We start from the raw sequence: 22,380 nt of genomic DNA, 5'->3' as shown, positions 1-22,380 counted from the left end.
GCAGAGCAGCAGCTCTGGAACTGGTGCAAGCAAAAGATTTGCTCCCAAGGGAAGCCATTGCTGAAAGGGCAGATGTGAGAGAGGGTTAACCAGTTTTAAACTTGTTTTTCTCCACTAAATTTCTTCTTTTAAAGTTACTGCTCCACATACAGATCAGCATCAAGTTCTATGTTAACGCCTGCAGCAGCAGCTTGTTTAGAGCAAAATCTATCAGTTATGCCCCTAGGCATCCTCATATTTTTCTAAGCATACATTTAGTTCCTACACCAACATCTCTACTGAAAATATTTGAAAAGGTGGTTACAAAATGAATCTGTGAGGAATGCAACTGGTTCCTCCTCTCTCACCTTTCAATGTAACTCAGAGAAGTCTTCCTTTTAGCCAACAGTTTATCCACAATTATAGTATTGATCCCATTCCCTCAAGTTTAGCTTCCACTTTCTTGAGAGGCATAGTGTTAAAAGCTTGCCTTAAATTTTGGTAGATTAGGGCCACTATATAGCTCTTAGGTACAATTCCCTTTGACTGAAACAGTACCTGCACCTATGCTACTGACAGCAAAATGAAACCTATTTTCTTTTCTCCGTTTGAAACAGCCCAAATAAATGGCTGTATATTAGACTACTTGGGATATTCTTCTGTGCAATAATCTTCAACATTATGCCTGAAAACAAAACAAATATTCTCATATTAATCCTCTCTTCTGTAATAGGGTTTTGTGTTATCAGATGGAACACTTTACAGCCACCTTAGCAGTAAGCCTCTTTAACCCCAGAATGAACAAGGACCACAAACAAAACTCTATTAAATATGGTGAACAAAACAGTATCCTGTTTCTCATTGCAGACTACATTAACTTCACCACATGCATAATATAGAGGCCACTAATTTACACAACAATGATTTTGATTATAATAGAAAATACTGTTGTTCTGATGGTCTCATTTCTGAGTCATTTTCAGGAAAAACTCATAATTAGCAAGTCCCAAGAGGAAGAGTCTTAGATTAATACAAAAGGTTTTCATTGAACACAAGGGTAACCTTTAGATATCACTTGATGACTGTCAATGAATCACAGCAATTACATGTGGATGTGACTTAACTGTAATAAAGATCTTATTCACTTTACATAATAAATAACATTCAAAGTAACCTGCCAGTGGAAGGGGTAGGATTTGTTTTCCATAAAAAGGACATTGTTTCCCTCCTTTTTTCCCCAATTAAATAGGATTGAGGGAAGTATCTGAAATACCAGTGATAGGAAATTTAATCTTTTTCCTTTTTTTTTCATTCAGAACTTTGAAAATATTTGAAAATGTTTCTTCCATTATGCAGGAAGATAAGGGAACTAGATGATGACTGGAAGGATCTTTCCATACTGGTATCTTCTACTGTTTATGTTGTTTCCTAGTTGAGGCTAGGTTAAGATGAAATTCACTTCTACAACTGACATCTCTCAGCTTTTTACTGTATTTTCTTCATCATCTTCATTTCACGTTACAAAAAGTTTTTGCCTATGTTCTCTTCAAACGTATTTTGCAGTGTCTTACATCTTCCTGTACTGCATCCTAGAATATATAAAAAAGACTGTGAAGCCAGGCAACAAACCTAGCTAGTTTGGAAGGTAGGTTTACACAAAGGTGTTATGTATTAAGGAAATTGTTTAACAATGAATGATGCTGTAAAATATTAATTTTTCAAGTAATCTTATGAAAGCGAATAGTTAAACATCATTCCTGTTCTTCTTTAAATAGATCAAGAGTAAACTATGAGCTACAAAAGAGTGATGAGGTACAAAAGAGCAGTCTGAAACCTAAATGAAAATGTACTGGAGACCTTTAATCTCATAAAGCTTGTAATCATGTAGCAATTCTATTGCCTAATCATGACACCCCTAGTATTGTGGCAGAGAAGTTTATTAAATGAGTTGTCCTATTGAAAAGGTAGGGGGAAACTCTCTAAACTGTTCATGGAATAAATTTCTACCAATGTAGAATCCATCATGTAGAGAGGTAGCAAATAAGGCTGTGCTGATTCAATGCAGAGGAGATTCAGCCCAATTCAGTGGACGAATCTCTGAATCTGAATCAAATCAGGGAACCAATAAGGTCTGAATCAGTTCAAAGCTCTCCAAAGGTTCAGAAAAGACTCAGAGAGCTTCGATGATTTGGATAGTCCCTGCTCACTACAGCAGGAGGCTGCATCCAGACTCGGAGCTGGTAAGTAGGGGGCGGAGAGGGACTGGAGGAGGTGACCATGGGGGGACCGCTGCCAGGAACCATTCCCTGCCTGCTCCCCCAGCCCCTCCAGGGCTGCCCCACCTGCTCCAGCTCCTGGTGCTCTAAAAAAACACTCCCACTCACTGGGTGCTGCTGGGCGGGGGGGTGATCCCCACTTCCCCATGCCACATGGGGGGTTCTGCCATGAGCCCCATGACCCCCCCTTCACTTCCCCAGCCCCTCCTATGGCTGCCCGTCCTGCCCCAGCTCCAGTCCTTTAAGGAAAAAAATGAGAAAAACCCCAGGACTCACCACTCCTTCAGTTGCCTCGGGGCTTCAGGGGGCTCATGGAAGAGCCCCCAACATGGAGTGGGGCATTGAAGGGCAGCAAGAATCACCCCAGCCAGACAGGAATGGTGAGTGGGAATTTTTCTCAGTTTTTTTTTTTGTTTGTTTTTTTTCTTAAAGGGCAGAGCTGGAGTGGCTGGGGCAGGCGAAGGTGGGGGGCATCAGGGGACTCGTGCAGAGCCCCCCATGCAGCATGGGACAGTGGGGGGCAGCAGGAATTGCCCCTGCCCAGCAGCACCCAGTGAGTGGGGCTTTTTTTTCCATGTGCAGGGAGCTGGGACGGCAAGGGCAGCCATTGCCAGGGCTGGGACAGCGGGCAGCAGATGGGTCTGGGTGATTCAGAGATTTGGAGATTTAGCAGCAGCTGAATCAATTCAGGACAGTGACTCAAATCACCAAATTGAATCACTGTTCCCTGAATCGGCCAAATCCAAAGTGAATACTAGCCACTTTGCACAGGGCTAGTAGCAAAATCACTTGATTCCCTGTGATATGTTACATCTGATTAAACCCGCCAAATCTGTGTTTTTCCATGATTAAAATGAAATGCTACTATATATAGGTATAGGTATAGTTATCAGTTGAATACAATGTTTTATTGATATATTTACAATTTTGAAGCAGTTTGGAAGTCTACCAGTTCCTCAATCCTTCTAATAAAACAGATTCTAAATACCTATATATTTTGGAATTTGATTTAGTTTTTTTGTCATGGAAAATCAGAGCTGCTCCTGCCCCCTTTGCTTAGCAGGATGCAGTTCCAGCTACAGCTGCCCCCCTATCTCCACCCCCCCCCGCTACTTTATGTCATTGAGCAGCCCTGATATGCTGGTGCCCTGCCCTTGCCATTGCCATCACTCCTAAGCCAAATCCCCCCTCCCCACCTTGCTGCTGCCTCTCCCAAACTGCAGGCCCTGCCTTGCCAGTTCCCCTTACTCCCAACCCATGGCTCCCCAGCCCTGCTATTGCCCCTCACTCCTGACCTGCAGCCTCCTCTCCCCCCAGGTCTGCTGGAGCCGCCCCCCTTCCCCAGCTGCCAGGTATGTGGGACTGTCCCATCCCCTCTCTGTTCTATGGGCCAGTTGCATCTGGCCAGTAGTGCCCAAGCCCTGGCTGCCATGCATGGAAGGTGGCAGTGGCAGCTTGGGTCACTCAATGAAGCTTGGGTTTTATTTTTATATCTAACACTTTCTTTTTCTACAGAGTACTAAGTACAGTTAGGACTATTATTAGAATGTCAATTTCAACCCAAAATTTCCTATTGGTATGTGCAGTGGAGATTCTCTATTATTTATTTAGTAATGCTGATTAAAGGAATCTATTTTTCTCCAATGGAAAAGTAATAAAATTTGTGCTCTGAGGACCAATTAATCAATTATACAATTGGTTGAGTTTTTCCCTTTCCCCACTTTTTCTATGTGACTCGCTATTTTCTGTGTGTTCCAGTAGTCACTCTTTTGTCAAGAAATGTTGTGGTTCCTAAGGGAACAAAGAGAACACACTGAAAACAGTAGATGGGCTAGGGGGATACAGGAAATAATAAAATTTGTCTCTAACATACACAAGAATAAATAATAAGGAACATAGGGAGAGGCAGAAGTGACAATTTTTCCCTGACCTGACCACAGAAGGTAGTCTACAGCCATGACCAAACACAAGTGCATGGCTGCAGACTGCTTCTAAAATGGCCAACTGGGTGAAAATTGCATGAGGAGTCACTGAGGACATTTCAAAATGGAGAGTCTCCTGTAACTTCTGTTCAACTACCTGCCAGCCTATCACTGTTTTTGGAATGAGGAGGAGGGAAAGGGAGTGAAGAGAGGTCAGTCTGGGGATTTTTCAGTCCCCATTACAGGGTGGGATGGGTGTATTGGAGCCTCCCCAGTGTGTGCATGGTGGGGGGGGGAGGGAGGCTCCAATTTCCCCCCCCCCCCACCCCACTCTCCAGTGCTGGCTGGGGAACCCCTAAAATGATCTCCTTCTGCTCCCTTTTCCCTATCTCATTCTGAAAACAGTGCAGACTTGCAGGAAGCAGAGGCCATTGTTAGAGAAAACTGGCTTCAGGCTTGCAGGCTGGTAGCCAGCAGATAGATTCCCCCCGAACCAACAGTGAGCATCTGTTTAGTCCTGGGGATTTCATAGATTTCATAGACATTAGGGCTGGAGGGGACCTTGGAAGATCATCAAGTCCAGCCCCCTGCCCGAGGGGCAGGAAGTCAGCTGGGGTCATAGGATCCCAGCAAAATAAGCATCCAAATTTATCTTGAAGTCATTCAATGTAGGTGCTTGAACCACCTCCAATGGCAGGCTATTCCAGACCTTGGGGTCTCAGACAGTAAAGAAATTCTTCCTTATGTCCAGCCTGAAATGGTCTTGCAGTAGTTTATAACAGTTTGACCACGCCATCCCTTGGGGCGCTCTGGTGAACAATCATTCCCCCAGATCCTGTAACTCAGAATTATTGTAACTCAGAATGCTTCCTGCAAAACGTTCTGAATTACAGTAGGGAACTGCACTACTGTCTGCACCCACAGGTACAAACTTTCTTGAACTTCTCTTTGAAACTCTAGAAGCATGACCCAAGGACTGCTAGTTCCTTTGTCTTGTTCTTATACCTTTGAAATATTTAAAGTATTTGAAGAACAAATTGATTTTTGGCTGTGGAGAGTGAGACAAAGTGGTTTGGTGATTAGTATCCTAGTTTCACTTTCAGGAGGCTGAGGTTCAAGTCAAGTTTTCAAATCAAGCTGTGTTTTACATTCCAACTTAACAGCTGAGCCATGCCACTCAGGGTCAGATACAGAAAAGGACAAAGGTTCCTAAATTCAAAACTGTAATCATGCAAATCCTATATAGTTGCTGGCTAACAATGGAGGTGCCTAAACTTCTAAGGTATCTTTTTCATCTTTAATTTCTTCAAAGTTCTGCACTTCCCAGAAACGTCTCTGTTTTGACTATGCTGAGTAGCCCAATATCTTGCTTTTGCCTAATTTCAATAGAATTTGGCATTTTGCTTTTGCTAAATACCAGCAGAATCTGTAATTTGTCACTCATGTGCCTAAATCCCCCAAAAGGCTCATTCTAATAGATTCTTCCAGAGTTTACCTTGCACATCTCTATAGGATGTAGCTTCTCAAAAGAAAAGAAAAAGCTATATCACTTTCTTTTAAAACTCACAGAAGTGGTGCCCCATCTTATGTAATAGCCTTGGAGGTAAAATAATTTACCAAAGATGTAGTTCTGAGTTCAATGCTTTCCTTTGCTCAAAAAAATTAAAACCTATGTCCCCCAGAGATTATACAATTTACAAGGTCATGAGTTCTGGCAATGCTCCTGTTATTGGACCTATACTATCTTGCTAAAAATAATTCACAATCCATTTAGTGAAGACAAAGGTTGCAAAAGGGAGCTTGACTCTGTAATATAAAATTTAGTGTAGGTCCCTGAGAGAAGGGAGACCTGACTTCCAATCCTTGCATTAAAATTATTTATGCATATAACATAAAATAATAATTGAATAAAATATAAAAGTATTTCTTAACCGAAGGATGGAGCTCTAGTCACCCTCTTGTCAGGTGACTGCCCTGAAAACAAGTCAAGAGGACCATGCTAATTTTGAATACTCTCTCTGGCCTCTTAGGTAACTTGGGAAGCTCCACTCTGAGTACATCTTCTCCTCATTCAGTGTCATTTATGTTTTGGATCCATTATAAGGCATGCACCGTATAGACAGCATAGGCATAAAGCACTCTGGATCTACCCTTGGGGCATATAAAATGTAGGTGTTGAAACACCTCACCTCTGGCATCTAAATATTTTTTTGGATATTTCCCTTAGTTTTTCTTTGTCATGGTTCTCTGCAAAATGGGAGTACTTCCTTGCCTCTCAGGTATGGTGTAAGAATACATTTATTTTAAGATTGCAAGGTTCTCAGATATTACAAGGACAGGAGTCCTATAAATACATCAAAAATGGGTTATGGGAAGAAGTTTAGGTCCTGATATAGAGAACAAGAAGACTGCTGGAGCTACAAATCCTTACTGCCTTTAAGAGGGATTATTAAAACTGAGCACATCAGTCCTACTACATGCTACCACTGGCAGGAGAGGAGTCTAGTATTTTTACTTCTGCTCATGATGTGTTTGTGTAATGCTTTACACACATATATTAGGATTATTATTATTTCATTCTGGATGGTCTGGAATCATAACGCAGTTACAATACCAAGGATGATATAACATTTCTTGTATTTTGAAGAAACAGAGTGACCAATCCAGGTAGACAAGACTTGATTTTATTAATAAAATTTGTATTTTCCCTCTTTGAGGTGACAATTACAAACTTTGGTTCAAAAATATAAGAAATTCTGAACAGCAAAAGTTGACTTTTTAAATCTCACTTTTACACACGTATAATCTTGCATGATAAAATACCATTTGGAAATGAGCCAGTGGAATCTGGTACCAATTAAGTTAACAATTTATATAAGAAATAACAAACATTTATTTTCAAGTCTTACATATATTATGAAAAATAATTACAAAAGGATTTGTTTTGTAAAGTCAAAATGTTATTTCTACTTCCCACTACCTAAACAATATTTAAAGGAAGGACAAACCCACCTCTTTTGGGAGATTTGAATTGCAAATTGTAACAGTTTGGGTCAGAAACAAGCTCTGTAGGTAGCAGTTCCCTCATATGTTGCTTGGCAACTAGGTAGAATCACATGACCTAGACATATTGTGTCCCTAAGCTTGAAAAAAATAATGGGGGAAAAAAAATCACATTTGCAGGATGGATAAATCATATATGGGGTATTACGTGTAGAATTTTGTATCTGTTTCAGGAAGCAAATACTTATCATTGTTCACATAAAATCCAAGTAAACACTGCACAAATCCATAAATAATTTTTAGAATCCAGTTTTAATATTTATGTGGATCAAAGAAGCACAATGAAGATGAGATACAAAAAAGGGAAGGCTATATGACTAACCATTTACTTCACATAGACTTGAACAGATTTCTTACGCTTGAGCTTTTTTTTTTTTTTCCCCCTTCATCCTTCTTCATAGACATTTCCCGCACCCAAAAATAAACTTACTTATTTTAGGTATATACAGGTATCTTAAGAAATTCTGAAATCTGAACAGGAAAATAAAAGTCTGAGGTATAGCACCATGGAATACAGCACCTTAACGGGTGCATTCATTCTTGAAATTATCATCATAAAGTAGTATCTGCAGAGAAGTGTTGTTTTAAGTGTGCTGCCAAACGTCTTCCAGTTTTGTCACCCAAAGTTTTTGCTGGTGACTTCAAATAACAAAGCTCTTCAACATCAATATATACAAAGGGATTTTTATTATTAATCAGGAAATTGAATTGGATTCACTGTCAATTACAACTTTATTTTTCATAATACATACACAGTATTGACAACGTCATTTTGCAATTATAAAATAGGAGCCAGATGCAATCAGAGACACATGCAAGTTTTGGAAATGGACAGAGAAATAACAGTACAGTACTGTACATAGAATAATTACAGTTTGTTAAACACTTTCCTAACACCACTTTGTTGTAATGAAAGGAGCACCATGACATTATTTTTTTTTTACAGCACCAGAAGAGTCCAAAGGGGGTGTTCATAAAATTAGCCTATGCTGTCTAACACGGCCACAGCATTTTTATGTCCTTCATGATTTTCCAAATAAGTTTAAGTTATGTGATTCTGGCCCTACAAGGGCAACAAGTACTTTCTAGGTAAGATACACACACACAGCCAGACAGATTTTCTATACCATCCTTATTCAAAACTTGCATGTGGCATGAAGTGGGTTGGTAGCACCAAGGCACAATGTTTGTTGTTCTGCTCTCTGCCCTAAACTTAACCAAGGAAACAGACAGGACCAACTTCGAATCCAAACTTCTGATTCTGATCACCAAAGTCATTAATCATCACATCAACAATAGGCACTTGGTCTATTTTAGGTGTATTGATTTCGATCACAGTCTTCGCATAGCCTTTTCTAGACTGTATGAAAAAGAAAAAAAAGGAGTAAAACAAAACCGAATATGGTTATACATAAAAGCAGAAAACATATTACATAGCTTTTTCAGTCACTTTTAAAGTACAAAACTTATGGATAACAAAGGAACATGCTATGAACTATATTAACTGCACAGAAAGAGGTACTTAGTTGTGTTGGTCTGAAATCAGGAAGAAAGCAAAGCTGTGTGGCACCTGATAGCAGAAGTGTAACTAGGGCAGGGCAATGGGAACAGCCATAGGCACTAACTTTTATTTTTACAAATGGTGGGGAGGGAAGGGGCCTAACATGATGGACATATGGAAAGTTTTACACATTTCAGGTGACAGCCCTCTTCCTGAGTGGGGCCAGGGCCCTCGGGCTTCTATATACTCAGCTTCTCTGGGAGCAGCCACCCCAGGCACTGACTTCAGGGGGTTGGGAAAAAAACCCACTGTTGCTGCATGATTGCACCAGTGGCACAGCAACAGCTGGAAGTTGCTGCTTTCTCCACGTGTCACAGCTGCCCTGGGTGTCCATTTTCATTGCTACACCTCTGCCTTATAGACTAATTTACTCAGAAGGATGAGCTCTTGTAGGCTACTGCCTACTTTATCAGATGCTATGAATGGATTTTCAGAGAGCAGGGGTACTAAACAGAAAGGAATAAGATAAGTTATATACAAAGCATAGGGAGAGAGGAAGTAAAGGAGAGGGCACTGCTGAGAGAGGAAGGTGAGTTGAAAACATCAAAGATGATAAACAAAGCTGCAACCCTACTGAGGGACACAGGCTTATAAAAGCTAGTCCAGGTAATGGAATAAGAATCCGGACTGGATTGTGCTAAGTACAGCCTCAACAAAGACTAGATATTGATCTTCTGAAGTTATCTTCACTTCTCACAGCAGTGCCCTTTCCTTTCCTCCCTGCTTTCTGCCTATAGAGAATGCTTTCATCTGGACTGAACTTCATGTAGTGGCTCCTCATCTAAACCCCAATCTCATGGACATTAAGAAAGTACAGGAAACCCTCAGTATTCGTGGGTTCGGCATTCGCGGTTAAAAATATTTGTGAATACCGAACCCGCTTCTTAAGTACACTTAAAGGAGCTCCTCAGGAGCTTTTCACTTGCCACCGCTGCACTCAGCCCTTGCCAACCTGGCTTCCTTTTGGGGCCCTCTCCCCTTTTTACTCACTCACCATGCCTTGATGTTATTAACTTCTGAGGAAAGGGAGGCTGCCTCAGGGCTTCCCAAGCCTGGTCTTACTCTTATGACCACAGGTGCCTGTGGTCATGGCCTTAAAGGCTACTTTTGTGGGCTCCATCCTCCCCAATAAGCACTACTGCCATGCCTCACAAGTGATCTGCTAAAACAATTCTCTGCCCTCTGGCAGGCCCCAGGCACTGGAGCTTCCCTTGAATGCTTAGTCCCCCTTCAGCACTGGACTCCCCTGCCCCCCCGCCAGGCACCGGACCTTCTCTTGGGTGCTTAATCCCTCTAGGTGTTGGACTTTCCTTGTCCTTCTCCCAGGCACCAGACCTTCTTTTGAGTACCTAGTCCCCCTGGACACTGGACCTCCTCCCAAGTACCTAGTCCTTCCTGGGCTTAAGCTAGGGTGGCCATTGATGTCCCTCAAGAATAGAGGACTGTTGTATTTAGTGAAACTGTCCCCACCACCATGAACATCGCGTGCCTCCAAAGGCTGGGGGGGCATGGCAAGCTCCTGCAGGTGGTAGTGGTGGTATTGGCAGCAGGGGCGTGGTGGCAGTAAGTGGGGAGCTCCCACAGGCAAACACGGCAGTGTTGGCAGTAGGAGTGGGCCAAGTGGGGAGCTCCTGCAGGCAGTCGTGGCAGTGTCAGCAGCAGGGGTGGGCTGAGTGGGGAGCTTCCACAGGTGGCCGTGATGGTGTCAGTGGTGGGGGAGCAGAGGGTGCTGAGTGGTGAAAAATAGAGGACACAAACACATCTGGTTTCATATCAATAGAGGACAGAGGACCAGAAAACCAGCCTGTCCTCTATAAAACTGGATGAATGGCCACCCTAGCTTAAGCCCTGTCTCTGTCTCTGGGGGCTCAAGCCTATCTCTCCCTAGGTCCCCAAGCTTATCTATTCAAAAGCCTGCCTCACCCCCCTCAGATGCTGTGTTCCTGACCCCTGTTCCCAGGCCTGCCTTGCCCCTCTTGGGTGCTCTATTTGTACCCTGGCCCTTTACTCTCTGGTGCCCCTCTCCAGGTTATGGGCTCACCTACTCCTGTTCCCAGGTCTATCTATTCCAAGGCTTGTCTTGTTCCTGGGCTCAGCACCACTTACCCCAGCTCAGATGTTTAGGCAGGAGCCTTGCTGCAGCCCTGCTGCCAGCAGATCCTTGCCCTATGGCTCCTGGGGCTAGACTGCCTAATCAGCTTAGGCCCTGGCCTTATCTGTCTCAAGCCATTTCCCATTTCTGGTCAGGTGATTCCCTCATTAGCCCCTGCCACACCTGCAGGCTGCTCCTTAAGCAGCCTCCCTTCTTAAATTAACAGGTGCACCAAGCTCTCTGTCATAGTCATCATCTTGTTGATGGCACTATAACTAGTGCCATCTCCAGGAGCTCCACACATATAGATAGCATGATGACAAGAGCTATATAAAAACCTGAGAGGGTTTATAAAAAGAGAGGCACAGATTGAAGAGAAAGAGTCATAGACCAGAATGTTATTGCCGAGAAATGATCACTAGCCAACTAAATTAACCTTGTCTCTGAATCAGACCCGGTTAAAACCATATTAAATTCACTGCAGGAAACCGAAGGCTTTCAGGTTTTGTTACTGATACTTGCTTCCTTTATCACATGCTTCTCCATAATTATCTCTAAAATGCTTAGCTCTCCCAGTGGTATACAATCATCACAGTGATTAGCGTTATAAACCTTGATATACGCTTGGATAACTCATGGCAAAAAAAATTAGTATTAAAACATGGCATCTGACGAAGGAAGATACCAAATGTTATGCCTTTGGAGACCCAATACCTTGCTTAAGAGATGATTAGATAGCTGGTGTATGTGTCAAACACACCAACTGGCACTAGGAGGGCTGCAAGAGGTATGGGCTCTATGAACTTTACCTGGATTTTATTTCTACTATTCCCATTCTAGGTAAACAATGCCACATGTCAAATTAATTGATTCACAGGCCTTGGATGCATGGTACAGATTCCTGATACATGTTTTTGCTACCTTACATTATAGTCTTCCCTTGCATCAATTGCTTTGACTGTAAATATATACCATCAGTGTGATGCCTCTTTCAGTGATGCTTATTTTCTATTACTTCTCCATTATGTTATATCTATAATAAGAAATGTCTAATTTCAAGATACTGGCATTGTCTTGAAATTAGACAAGAGATCCTACCCTTGATATTGCTTGATATATGGTTAATACTATTTTTCTCAATAGTTTTATGCAATTTAAATAAGGGACTAATTCACTGTAATTAAAATCTACTGAAATGGCAGACTATTAAAAATAAAACCTTTGGAAAGCTTTTCTCCAAAGGAAGCTGGCATAAGAAGGACCTGTTTGGATTATCAAACTAACCTGTCATATTAAAGTACAAAAGAATATTCTGAGCCTATACTTACTGCACAACCATCATGAAGAGCTTTGATGTAAGGATTGTTGTCATAAGACATCTCTTCATCATTTGATCCTAAGAACCTCAGCGCTTTGTCATAGCTGTCAGATGATGCATCATGCCAACCTACTGACTGATGACAGTTGTAAGTGAAATTTTGTCTTGCAGAGGCACTCAGTAGTTTAAGGAATGTCATTTGGACCATATTAATGGCATTGCCTTCAACATCCAAATAGGAAAGCTGGAAAATATAAGTAGGCACATGAACATTTGGTTCACTAAAATGCAAAAGAGAAAAATCATGGTTGACAAAGTTCACATTAAGAAGCTTCAATATAAAAATCAACTGAATATGGTTTGCTGATTTTATAGCACATTTTGTAAAGAATTAAGACATGGAACTATACATTTAAGCTGCATCCTATTTTGCCATACAGAGAACCCTCTCTTCTATATTCCATAAGCTTGCGATAGAAAATTATTCTGGAACCATTTAATAGTGACTATATTTTTATTATATCATATTCCTTTGCATACCCTTCATACCTTTTCCCTAAATATCAGCCCTCGAAATTTGGGCACACGTCTTCAGTGGGAAAGCTGATTTCTGTATTGGGATGGAAGTGAGGATGCACTGTAATGGCTGCCAGGAGTCTTTTTTCTCCTCTTTCCTGCCAGCAGAGGCAGAATCCAGTTTTAACCCTCTCACAGCCACTACCAAATTAAGAGTAACTTTTGGATGAGTAGAGGGTAAAACCTCTAGCTTTTGTCTGAAGCTGGCATTGAGCTGACTGAGCGCAAGCCAGCCGCTCCATGCAGTTATCTTTCACCCTCAGTTCTGGAAAAATCTGTTTCATTATTCCTTTGCAAAACAAGGTGCATGTGTTATTTGGACACATGTAGTATGCAAGAAAACACACTACTCATTTAATAATGCTCAAGTCTATTTCAGTTTCTTGGATGGGGCATATGAGCTGCATTCAAGTTGCTCTGCAAAAGCTCAACGATGGTGTGAAGTTTGCCAGCACCAAGAGCAAAATCATCAACTATAGATTTGCCACTGTTATTGTTGCTATATTTGCAGAGTAGTAGATGGAACAGCATAGGGCAGGCTCCTTTTCTCTAATGGAGCTGACTAAATTGCTTTTAGCATCTATATAATCAAGATCACTGGTGAATATTCATCATTAGCAGCATGTACCTTGTTTGTGAATGACTATACAAATAGATGACTACTTACCAGTTTGCCTCTCTTAAATTCACTAAACCAGGTTCCTGGATATTCCTTTGGCCATGTTGAAATTCTTACCTGTATTGAAAAAGCATGGAATATAAGTGTTTAAAATACAGGTAAGAAAGAAAAATGTTCAAGAACTATAAAATGAATCTTTCTTTCCTGAGGTATTGAACTTAAAAAAGCTTGTCAAGACACATACACATAAACATCTCTAAAAATGGCTACTTTGTTTAGGTAGAGGTACAATACCTATATATTAGTTTACTCTAACTGAATTACAAATAATAAGATTATTTCTGTTTATAAAAGGAAAAAGAGTATGGTTACCTGTTAAGATTCAGGTTTACTCAGATAAGTTACTGGTAAAAATGCTCTAGCACAGGATGTCTAAAATAGGAGTTTGCACTGGTACTGACATTAAAAGATGAACCTGCTTCTTCACTATTTGCTCCCTGACATTTATTCTTGTGAGCGTGGATCTCTTATCAGATCCTACAGGTAATGTTCTATGCGCATCTTGCAAAGGTTTTAATGAGACTTAAGAGACAAGAAAGTGTAGAATTTGACAAAAAAGTTTATCTTTTAGATGCCAGATTAATGCTTATGCTCTCATTAAAAAATGGCTGCACAGCTGTGTTACATCCTGAGATACAGCAGAAGTTTAGCTAGCAAGCAGGTGCATAAAAAATCTGAGCAAAAGAAAAATAAAGTGGCTATTTGTTAACTATGTGTATCATTTCATTGCTTTATTCATGTTTATGCAAATGCAAATATAATAAGTAGCCTGTAAGAAAGGCAGATAAACAGAAATTGTGAAAGTCTAATTTTCCTGTTTAGTTCAATGTTGCAACAGCACAGCAGGAACTGACAACAGTCAACCCAAAACACACATTGGTACTTACTCCTTCAGATTTCTTATCTGGATAGATGCAAGTTTCCCCACCTGCTGTGAAATTACAGTACACTTTGAAGGAGTCTCCAGAGCAGCCCTGGTTAGGATCAATCCAATATTCACCTAAAATGAAAGATAAAGGATTTGCTTCCAATAATGATATATTTAAAAAGAGTCATGTTTTACTGCCATCTAATGCTGCTCTAAAAGATTTTCAGTTGAAAAGCTATAATTCTTCTATCTTCAAGGCTGAGAATTAACAATTTCCATTTGCTTTTTTTTTCTTTTATTGATATTTTTTTCTAAGGATAAAACAGCATCCAAATCTATTTTTTCTTCTTGCTTTCTTTTTGTATTTTGTTTCAAGCTGTAACTGCTGAATGTTTCTGGTACATTTTTTGAGGAACTACATCACAAGAGACTAAAATATTTTGCAGTCTTCACATTTCCACTATAAGGAAACGAGAAGATGCACATGAGGCATAAGTTTCTACTTTTGTGATGTCAGAACTTTCATATCATAATCAAAATATTTCAACACATTGCAAGAAAAACAGATATTAACAGTTAAGGATCCATCTTCCAGTAGCAGTATGAGGTCTAAATACTGGGTTCTGCCATTTATGCATAACCCTGCATTCTGGGTGGCGCACACTGTATCAGCCGAGGTGAGCATTTTTTGCAGAATGTAGGTACACAGTGACTTTCTCTCCCATCTCTGGTGGCAGGTCCACTATGAGATCAGACTGTTGCCCCTATTTCCACCCTACATTGTTTATCTGTAGTTGCAGCATTAATAAAACTGCCACAGATTCAGATATTTTAACCATTATATTATCTAAGCTAGGGGTGCACCGATAAAGATTTTTGGGGCCATTACTGATGGCTGAGTATTAATGAGCCATATTGGTCGATACCAATCCAATTGCCGATATGTAGCCCAGAAACTCTGAAAGAAGTGTCTGGCTGGTAAGCAGTGTCTGTGGGGGGGGAAGGGCGGGAGGAGGGAAGGGGTGTCAGGGGGCAGATCGAGGCCCCCACAGTGAGGGAGGAAATGGGACTGGGGAAGGGGCAAGGGCATGGGCAGGTGATAAACAGCTGTGGTGGGTGTGGGATGGAGCCAAGAGCAGCTCATCTGGAGGGCATGGGGAAGCGGGGGCACAGCTCCCAACACTGTGTGCATCCCCAGGGGAGGCATGGGAGGGGGGCACGTGCCCCCCCGGATCTGTGCACAGGATGAGGATGGCCTGCCACTGCGTGCTTGGAGCCCGGGGTGACACTGGGCTCGTCCTGGCAGGAGTAGCTGCACCAGGGCTGTGGTCAGGCCAGGTGGGGTGGTGTGGGCAGCACTGGAATGGGGAGGCTATGGAAATTTTGGGGTGGCTGTAGCCCCACCCCATAAACCCCCTTCCCAGCAGTGCTGCCACCTGCCCCACCTACCCTGAGTGCAGCCCTGGGCCAGTCTCTTCAGGGAACAGCCCAGCGCTGCAATGGCCTCACCCACAGCGGGCAGCCCATGCTCACCCTGCACACAGATCCAGGGTGCACATGCCCCCCCATACATCTCCTGGGGTGCATACATTGATGGGAGCTGTCTCCTCCTCCCCATGCCCACTGGATGAGCCACTTGCAGCTCCGTTGTGCACCCTGCCCTGCCCCAGCTGTTCAGCGCCTGCCCCTGCAACATCCCCCTCTCCCTCCCTCACCACAGGGGCCTCAATCTGCCTCCCCATACCCTTTCCTTTTTACCACCTCTTCCCCCACAAATGCTTATCAGCCGGACACTGCTCTTCAAGCTTCCAGGGTGCACTCCTGGCCATGTGCATGCTGCAGCTGTGCACATACATGCAGCATTTATTGGTAACATTATCAGCCACATCAGCCAAAAAAAGCCAATTGTTGATCATGTCAATTACCAGTGCCAATATGATATGGATCAATGTATTGGTGCATCTCTAATCAGTTAATTCAGTTATTGTTAGAGAAGCCTTATGTAGTTTTAGATGGTAAACATATTTTAATTACTTTTTGGTTGGAGGATCCTGAGATAAAAACACTTGTCTCCATTACAGCTTTTACCATATTTACCAGTGATGGGGTCTGCACAGTTAACATTTATAGATTCAAAGTAAAGCTAGTGTAGAAGGTGAAGCTGAGGTCCAATAACTACCCCATTCAGACAGGAATCTCTAAGTAGAGGGTTCATAATTATTCTATGTGTATTAGTAATTTATTGATGTGGCCTAATACCACCAGGTAATTCATACTAATGGTAGTAATGGCAAAGAGCAGTCATTTATAGTCACTCTTTGAGCCCAGATTTAATTTCAGTTGTGAAAGGCATGTTATACTGGGCATGTCTACACATGGTCATGCAGCGCCATTGTTACTGCACCATCATGTATTACAGTAACAGCCCATACTGCACTGTGCTGGCTGCACAGTTATTTTTAGCTGCTACGTTCCTGTAGCAATGCACTATAATGAGGGAGCATGTTGCTATGGTGACGTAGCTGCGGCATCACAGTTTTTGCCCATCAATGTTATGTCATCATAGCATGTTGCTGCAGCAATATAACATTAGGTGTAGATGAACCCACTAATCCTTTGAACAATACAGTCCCCTGAATGTAAAGTATCAAACACAGGGATGTATGATGTTTATGACAATAGCGGAAGCCACTTTTTAAAACTTTTTTTGATTCAGCCTTTTTACTTTAAACAGACTGTCCTACCCATGGACACCTTACTCCTAAGAGATTTTTTATTTAAATAAATAATTTTATTTTAACCAAATTAAACCTACATTGATATGAAAGAGGCTCCAAATAATAGCTAAATACTAGTAAATGATGAAGTCAGAATATCAATAAAAGATGTTCATTATTATAGAGATGCTGAATTGTAAAATATGTACTTTTCATATAGCACATAACTTAACTACTCCTCAAGGCAACCATCTGTTTTTATCTATCTAGAGTGAATGAAATAAATATTATTAAACTGTCAAAATGTATTTTGCTCTAATTTAAAACCAGACAAAAATTACTTTGAACTGGGGGAAGTATTCATTGTCACACAAGAAATATAAAAACATGAGTGTTGTGTGAAAACTGGCCTTCATTTAAGTCTTTCCAGAGGGTACGCTTAGTAAAAAAAGAGAGAAAAATAATTAAATAAAGTGTTAAATTGTTCAAATAATTAAACAATTATGCACTCTTGAACATAAGTGCATAGTTTATATAATAGTCATACAAATGTCATATTATTTATAAATATTGTATTATTCATAAATATCATATTATATTATGAAATGTTCATGCCACTTAATATGACCCTTAACAACACCTTGTACACTTGAACATATGTATCTGCCATGTTTTACATAAAGGTAAACAACCTTCAGTCTTTTTTTCTTCATGTGTTCTCAGGGCAAAAGAACTGTTCTTTTGACTTTGTGGCAACAAAATTTCAAGCATTGTTTTTTGGAAAATGTGTGTTTGTAAATAACTGGGTAAACTTTTATTTCCTTTCTTTCTAGTATACTTTTTTATCAAAGCCATTTTTAGAAGTTGTAAGTCTAAAACCAGACTGCATTTCACATCTAATAAATTCTTCCTTTATAGACATAGGATTTTTCTATCCACATTTATATTAGTTTTTTTTACCTGCAGGAATAGAATTAATAAGCATTTTCTTTACTTTACTTAGAGGTTCTATTAACCATATAACTAGAATTAATGAGATATCAGTGCACTTTAGTAAATCATAACCTTAGTCTATTTGCTTTTGTCATGTAATATTAACATACCATCTGGGAAGTCAGGGTGGCAGAGTTGTAGATCTTTGCAAGTTCGGGCTGGGTTATTCTGAGTTCCCATTGGATATTTCATATGCTCAATGTCTTGCTTCAGAGAATTGAGTGAACCAAAGATCTCCTCCATGCCATCTGAGTAATCCAGGATATTATCACCTGCAGCAGCCAACATGTAATCTGAAGATCTTCTTGTCTTTTTGGGTGATTGGATAGGCAAAGGCTGGATTACCTCGCCTGGAGGACCCTGTAAAAGAAATAATGTATTCTAGGTTACCTTTTTTTCTTATTTTCCAAATGCGAAAATACACTGGTCAATAGAAAATGTGGTTGGAGGTGATTTCAACAGTCTTACTCCAAATTCTCTATTTTAGTCATTTAGCTCAGGTTTCCTTAGGGTTTTTCATGGACTAGTTTAAAAGAACAGTTTTACGAAGACAAAGTCATTGCTACCTGCCATTTGGGGAAGCATAAATTGCAACACTCTAAAGGGATGTAGTAATGGGGGCTCTTGGTACACCCTCTAGAATGAAAATAAATGTTTCTAAAGGGTCCTATGAACCACAGTTCCACTAGCTTGTATACTGGGTCAATTGAAATTTTCATTCCTTGAAAACAAAAACAATAAAAAAAGCAATCAAGATATTTTCTTGATATTTTAATAAAATTAAAGGATTAAAATGGAAATGTTTCAAAATGGAAAATCTAAATGTTCCATTCTTGAAGTATTGAAATGGAATGTCTCAACTTTGTTGAAAGCTACTTTTTCATTTTTAATTTCAAAACACATATAGATTACAGATGATGTATTTCTGTCAAACATTTTGCTTTTGATGAATTTGTATTTTCCAACATAAAGTTGCATTGTCAGAAATTTTTTTCCCACTTCAGTATTTTTCTCCTCTGAAACTTCTCAAAGTCTGATTTGCCTCCCTCATGAAACAGGATCTTTAAGTCAATGTGAACTGTAGGAAAGATTCTACTTACAGGAGGACCAGGGGGCCCTGGTAAACCACCATCACCCTTCTGACCAGCAGGACCCTAGAAAGCAGTGAGAAACACTGTATTAGCAATTCCAAAAGGATACAGAAGACAATGTTGTCTTTAAAAAGAGAGAAAACATAAGGGAAAATGAAGAACAAATTTAGAGGGGAGTTACTTACTGTGGATCCTTTAGAACCCTTTGGACCTTGAGGACCCTAGAAGGATACCACATAGTTAGACTGTGTTGTACTTAGGTTAAGAATACTTGGAACTAAAAGTTACATGTTGAAACACTCTGGATTCATTACTTACAGGTAGACCAGGAGGACCAGGGGGGCCAAGTGGACCAGCAGGACCAGTAATGCCCTGAAGAAACATAAGCACAAAACTAAATTATGCTGGATTGCATTGTGTCTGTCATAATGGGCAACAATGACTGGGATAATGAGATATACAAATACAGAGCAAACCTACACAGTGACCCATTCCAGAGCCACTATGTTGATGGGAGTTTTTATATTGGCTTAAATGGGGAGGGCTTCAGAGAAACCTAAACTTATTATTAATAATGTTTTATTATAAAAAAATATTATTATTAAAAATACTTTAAACATACTGCCAATTTCAGTTACACACTTGTTCTTACCCTCCAGAGTTAATAATGCCACGATATTCTTTTCTTTCCAATCTCTCTGTAAAGACTCATTTTGACAGGATGCCTGAAATATACTGCCATTTGATAAGAAGGAGGCAGATGGTGAACTACACTATGTACACAACTAGTCTACATGAAAATATGCCATGGATTACTTTGCCTCTCTTCTGTTTGCTTTCATTCACCTGCTGGATCTTGTCTGGTGAATGAAGCTAGATCATAAGCTTTTTAGCTTTAAAACATACTTGTATAGTGACAAAGATTTTGATTTCTTGCTCTGGTGTTCTTGTAAGTAACTAGTAATAGTTAAATGCTTCTTACAAAAAAACGCATTAAGTATTGCAACATAAAACTCTCTCCCACTGTGCTCTGCAGAAAGGACAAGCTTGTACAGAATGTGAATGAAAACAAAAGTATGTTGTTTTACTGACCGAATCGCCCTTGGCTCCAGGAGATCCTTGTGCACCTGGGAGACCCCTGTCACCCTTTTCACCCTGTTCTCCCGGAGGTCCAATCAGACCAATCAAACCTGGATGTCCCTAGAAAAAACATGAGAGGAAAATTATATTGAAGGTCAAGTTATAAAAGTATGGAAAAGAATAAATTAAATAAGCAATGTATGTTGATAGTTTAGGATATTCAAAAGTCATCACTATGCCACTTACTGCCTTATCCTGAAAACTGCAGATATAGAAATATTTTGCAGATGCATGCATTTGCTGATTGATTGTTTCATGCTTTTATGCTCAGAGATTACCTGCATAGTTGACTACTGATTGAGTGAAAAACATACCTGAGTACTACCGGGTAGGTTTTTACTGAAACAGAGTCAAGATTAATTTAACAATATGTATGGGTACTCTTCAGTATTTAAATGTCCCACACTTGTTTGCCAGTAAAGCTTTCAACTATTTCATTATAAAAGATATCCATTTAGATGTTATCCACTTACCCAATAAAATATAATAATACCCAGTGAGCTTCATTCCTTTAAATACAGCTCTCCCCTGACCTAATGGTCAATAAGTGGTCAATTGTCTACCTTTATGTGAAACATGGAAGATACACATGTTCAAGTGGGTAATTAATTTCATTATGCTCCTTTTAAAATCTGTGGGCATTTAATAGCAGGAAAAAGCAATTGTGATCCATTAAATTTATGACAGGTAAAAACTTCCTGAATATCTCTAGGATGGTCACATGCAGTCTGTCATTTTATTATTATTATGTAAGTAGGGAGTTGATTGATGGGTATCTAGGAGCTTGCTTTCCTTTCACTATGACTTTCTTTTAGGCCAAGAATAACTTTTTCCTTTTCCTAGTTTTACACAGAGGCAATATGACACCGAGGCTATGGACAGAAATTACAGAAACTGGTATAAGTGATCAGAAACCAGTTCAAATCTGTAACACAACAGAAGGTCAACAACTGCTTCCAAAAGGACCAAAACTGGTTTAAGTTAAACCTGGATGTAGTATCAGACTTAACTGATTTAGGTTAAATTGGTTTATCGAACTCCTGTCCCAGGTCCCCTCCAGAGTCAAGTTAACTCACAGTCCTCTAGCATCCCAGGAAGCTTTGCACATCCCCTGCACACCCCCTTTTATAGGGTGGGAGGGTTAGCCTTGGCCCAAAGTGTCTGCTGTAGCTGAGCAGGGAGGTATGCTCTAGCACCTCCCAGCTTCTGGCCTAAGCCACTGTAGGCATGTGGCTGCATTTCCAGAATCAAAAATGAATTTCTGTTCACTTGCTTATCCGTTCATTCTATGCAACTTGGACTAACCTACAAACAATGAATTGATTCGGCTGTGGGCTTTTTGACTATCTGTACTTAGCCTCAGATCTAATTTCATAATTACAAGATCTCAGAAGAGAAATGAGAATTTGAGAAATGTTCACGTACCTTCTCACCCTTGGAACCTGGATCTCCCTTCAATCCAGGCAAACCAGGTGGACCCTAAAAAGTCAAGGGAAACAACATTAAAAACTATTTTAAATAGCAGCACATTTAATTCATGGCATTCACCTGAAATATTAAAGATATTTTCAGTACAGTGGTATTCAGTGGTTGATGGATGACTGCCTGTACAACTTAGGGCAAAAGATAACCTTTAAGTACGTGCTTTAAAGAGTCCTTTCTGATTCATTACACTAATCATGTAGCTGTTTTTGACAAGCCTAGAAAATTGAAGAGAGGGACAGCATAAGAGAAGACAAAGGTTAATTAAAAATCTTTATGTGGTATTGGACACACGCAATGAAGTATGTGATATTGAAACAAATAGTCTTATCCATGTTATGCTTTTTATCCCCTGGAGCACTTTTCAGGCTTTTAATTACTTTCCCAACATCAGTTATTTATTTCTGTACCTATCCAATTTCAAGTCAACAGTAAGAAGACTTCCTAATTGGCTTAATTCTACCTAACACTTTATAAAACTGCATAAAAAGAGACCTCTGAATTGTCTTTTTTCCATCTTACTCAGTGTCAGTAATGTGTTGCAGATGTAAATCAGGATTTCTATATTAATTTCTTCCCTATTTTGTTATTGTTCTCATGAGAGCAACTCATGTTTTTGTCCA

The 22,380-nt window shown here is 40.2% G+C and overlaps 1 protein-coding gene across 5 annotated transcripts in view; it reads right to left on the bottom strand.

The window, feature by feature from the left end:
• Positions 1-6,845: 6,845 nt before the first annotated feature.
• Positions 6,846-22,380, bottom strand: part of COL11A1 (collagen type XI alpha 1 chain) — a 260,479-nt gene continuing 244,944 nt past the window's right edge. For all 5 annotated transcript variants that reach the window (XM_059728451.1, XM_059728453.1, XM_059728452.1 and 2 more), the window contains 10 exons: positions 21,701-21,754; positions 20,228-20,335; positions 19,454-19,507; positions 19,321-19,356; positions 19,145-19,198; positions 18,155-18,404; positions 14,354-14,466; positions 13,455-13,523; positions 12,222-12,455; positions 6,846-8,600 (listed from right to left, as the gene is read on the bottom strand). In XM_059728451.1, the coding sequence (XP_059584434.1) occupies positions 8,454-8,600; positions 12,222-12,455; positions 13,455-13,523; positions 14,354-14,466; positions 18,155-18,404; positions 19,145-19,198; positions 19,321-19,356; positions 19,454-19,507; positions 20,228-20,335; positions 21,701-21,754 (1,119 nt within the window). In that variant the 3' untranslated portion in view covers positions 6,846-8,453. The remainder of the gene's footprint in view (positions 8,601-12,221; positions 12,456-13,454; positions 13,524-14,353; positions 14,467-18,154; positions 18,405-19,144; positions 19,199-19,320; positions 19,357-19,453; positions 19,508-20,227; positions 20,336-21,700; positions 21,755-22,380) is intronic.

This window comes from Alligator mississippiensis, chromosome 5 (assembly GCF_030867095.1).
Source record: "Alligator mississippiensis isolate rAllMis1 chromosome 5, rAllMis1, whole genome shotgun sequence".
Taxonomy (NCBI): Eukaryota; Metazoa; Chordata; order Crocodylia; family Alligatoridae; genus Alligator; species Alligator mississippiensis.
Note: the sequence above shows the minus strand (reverse complement) of the source record. Positions and strands in the feature narration are given on the sequence as shown.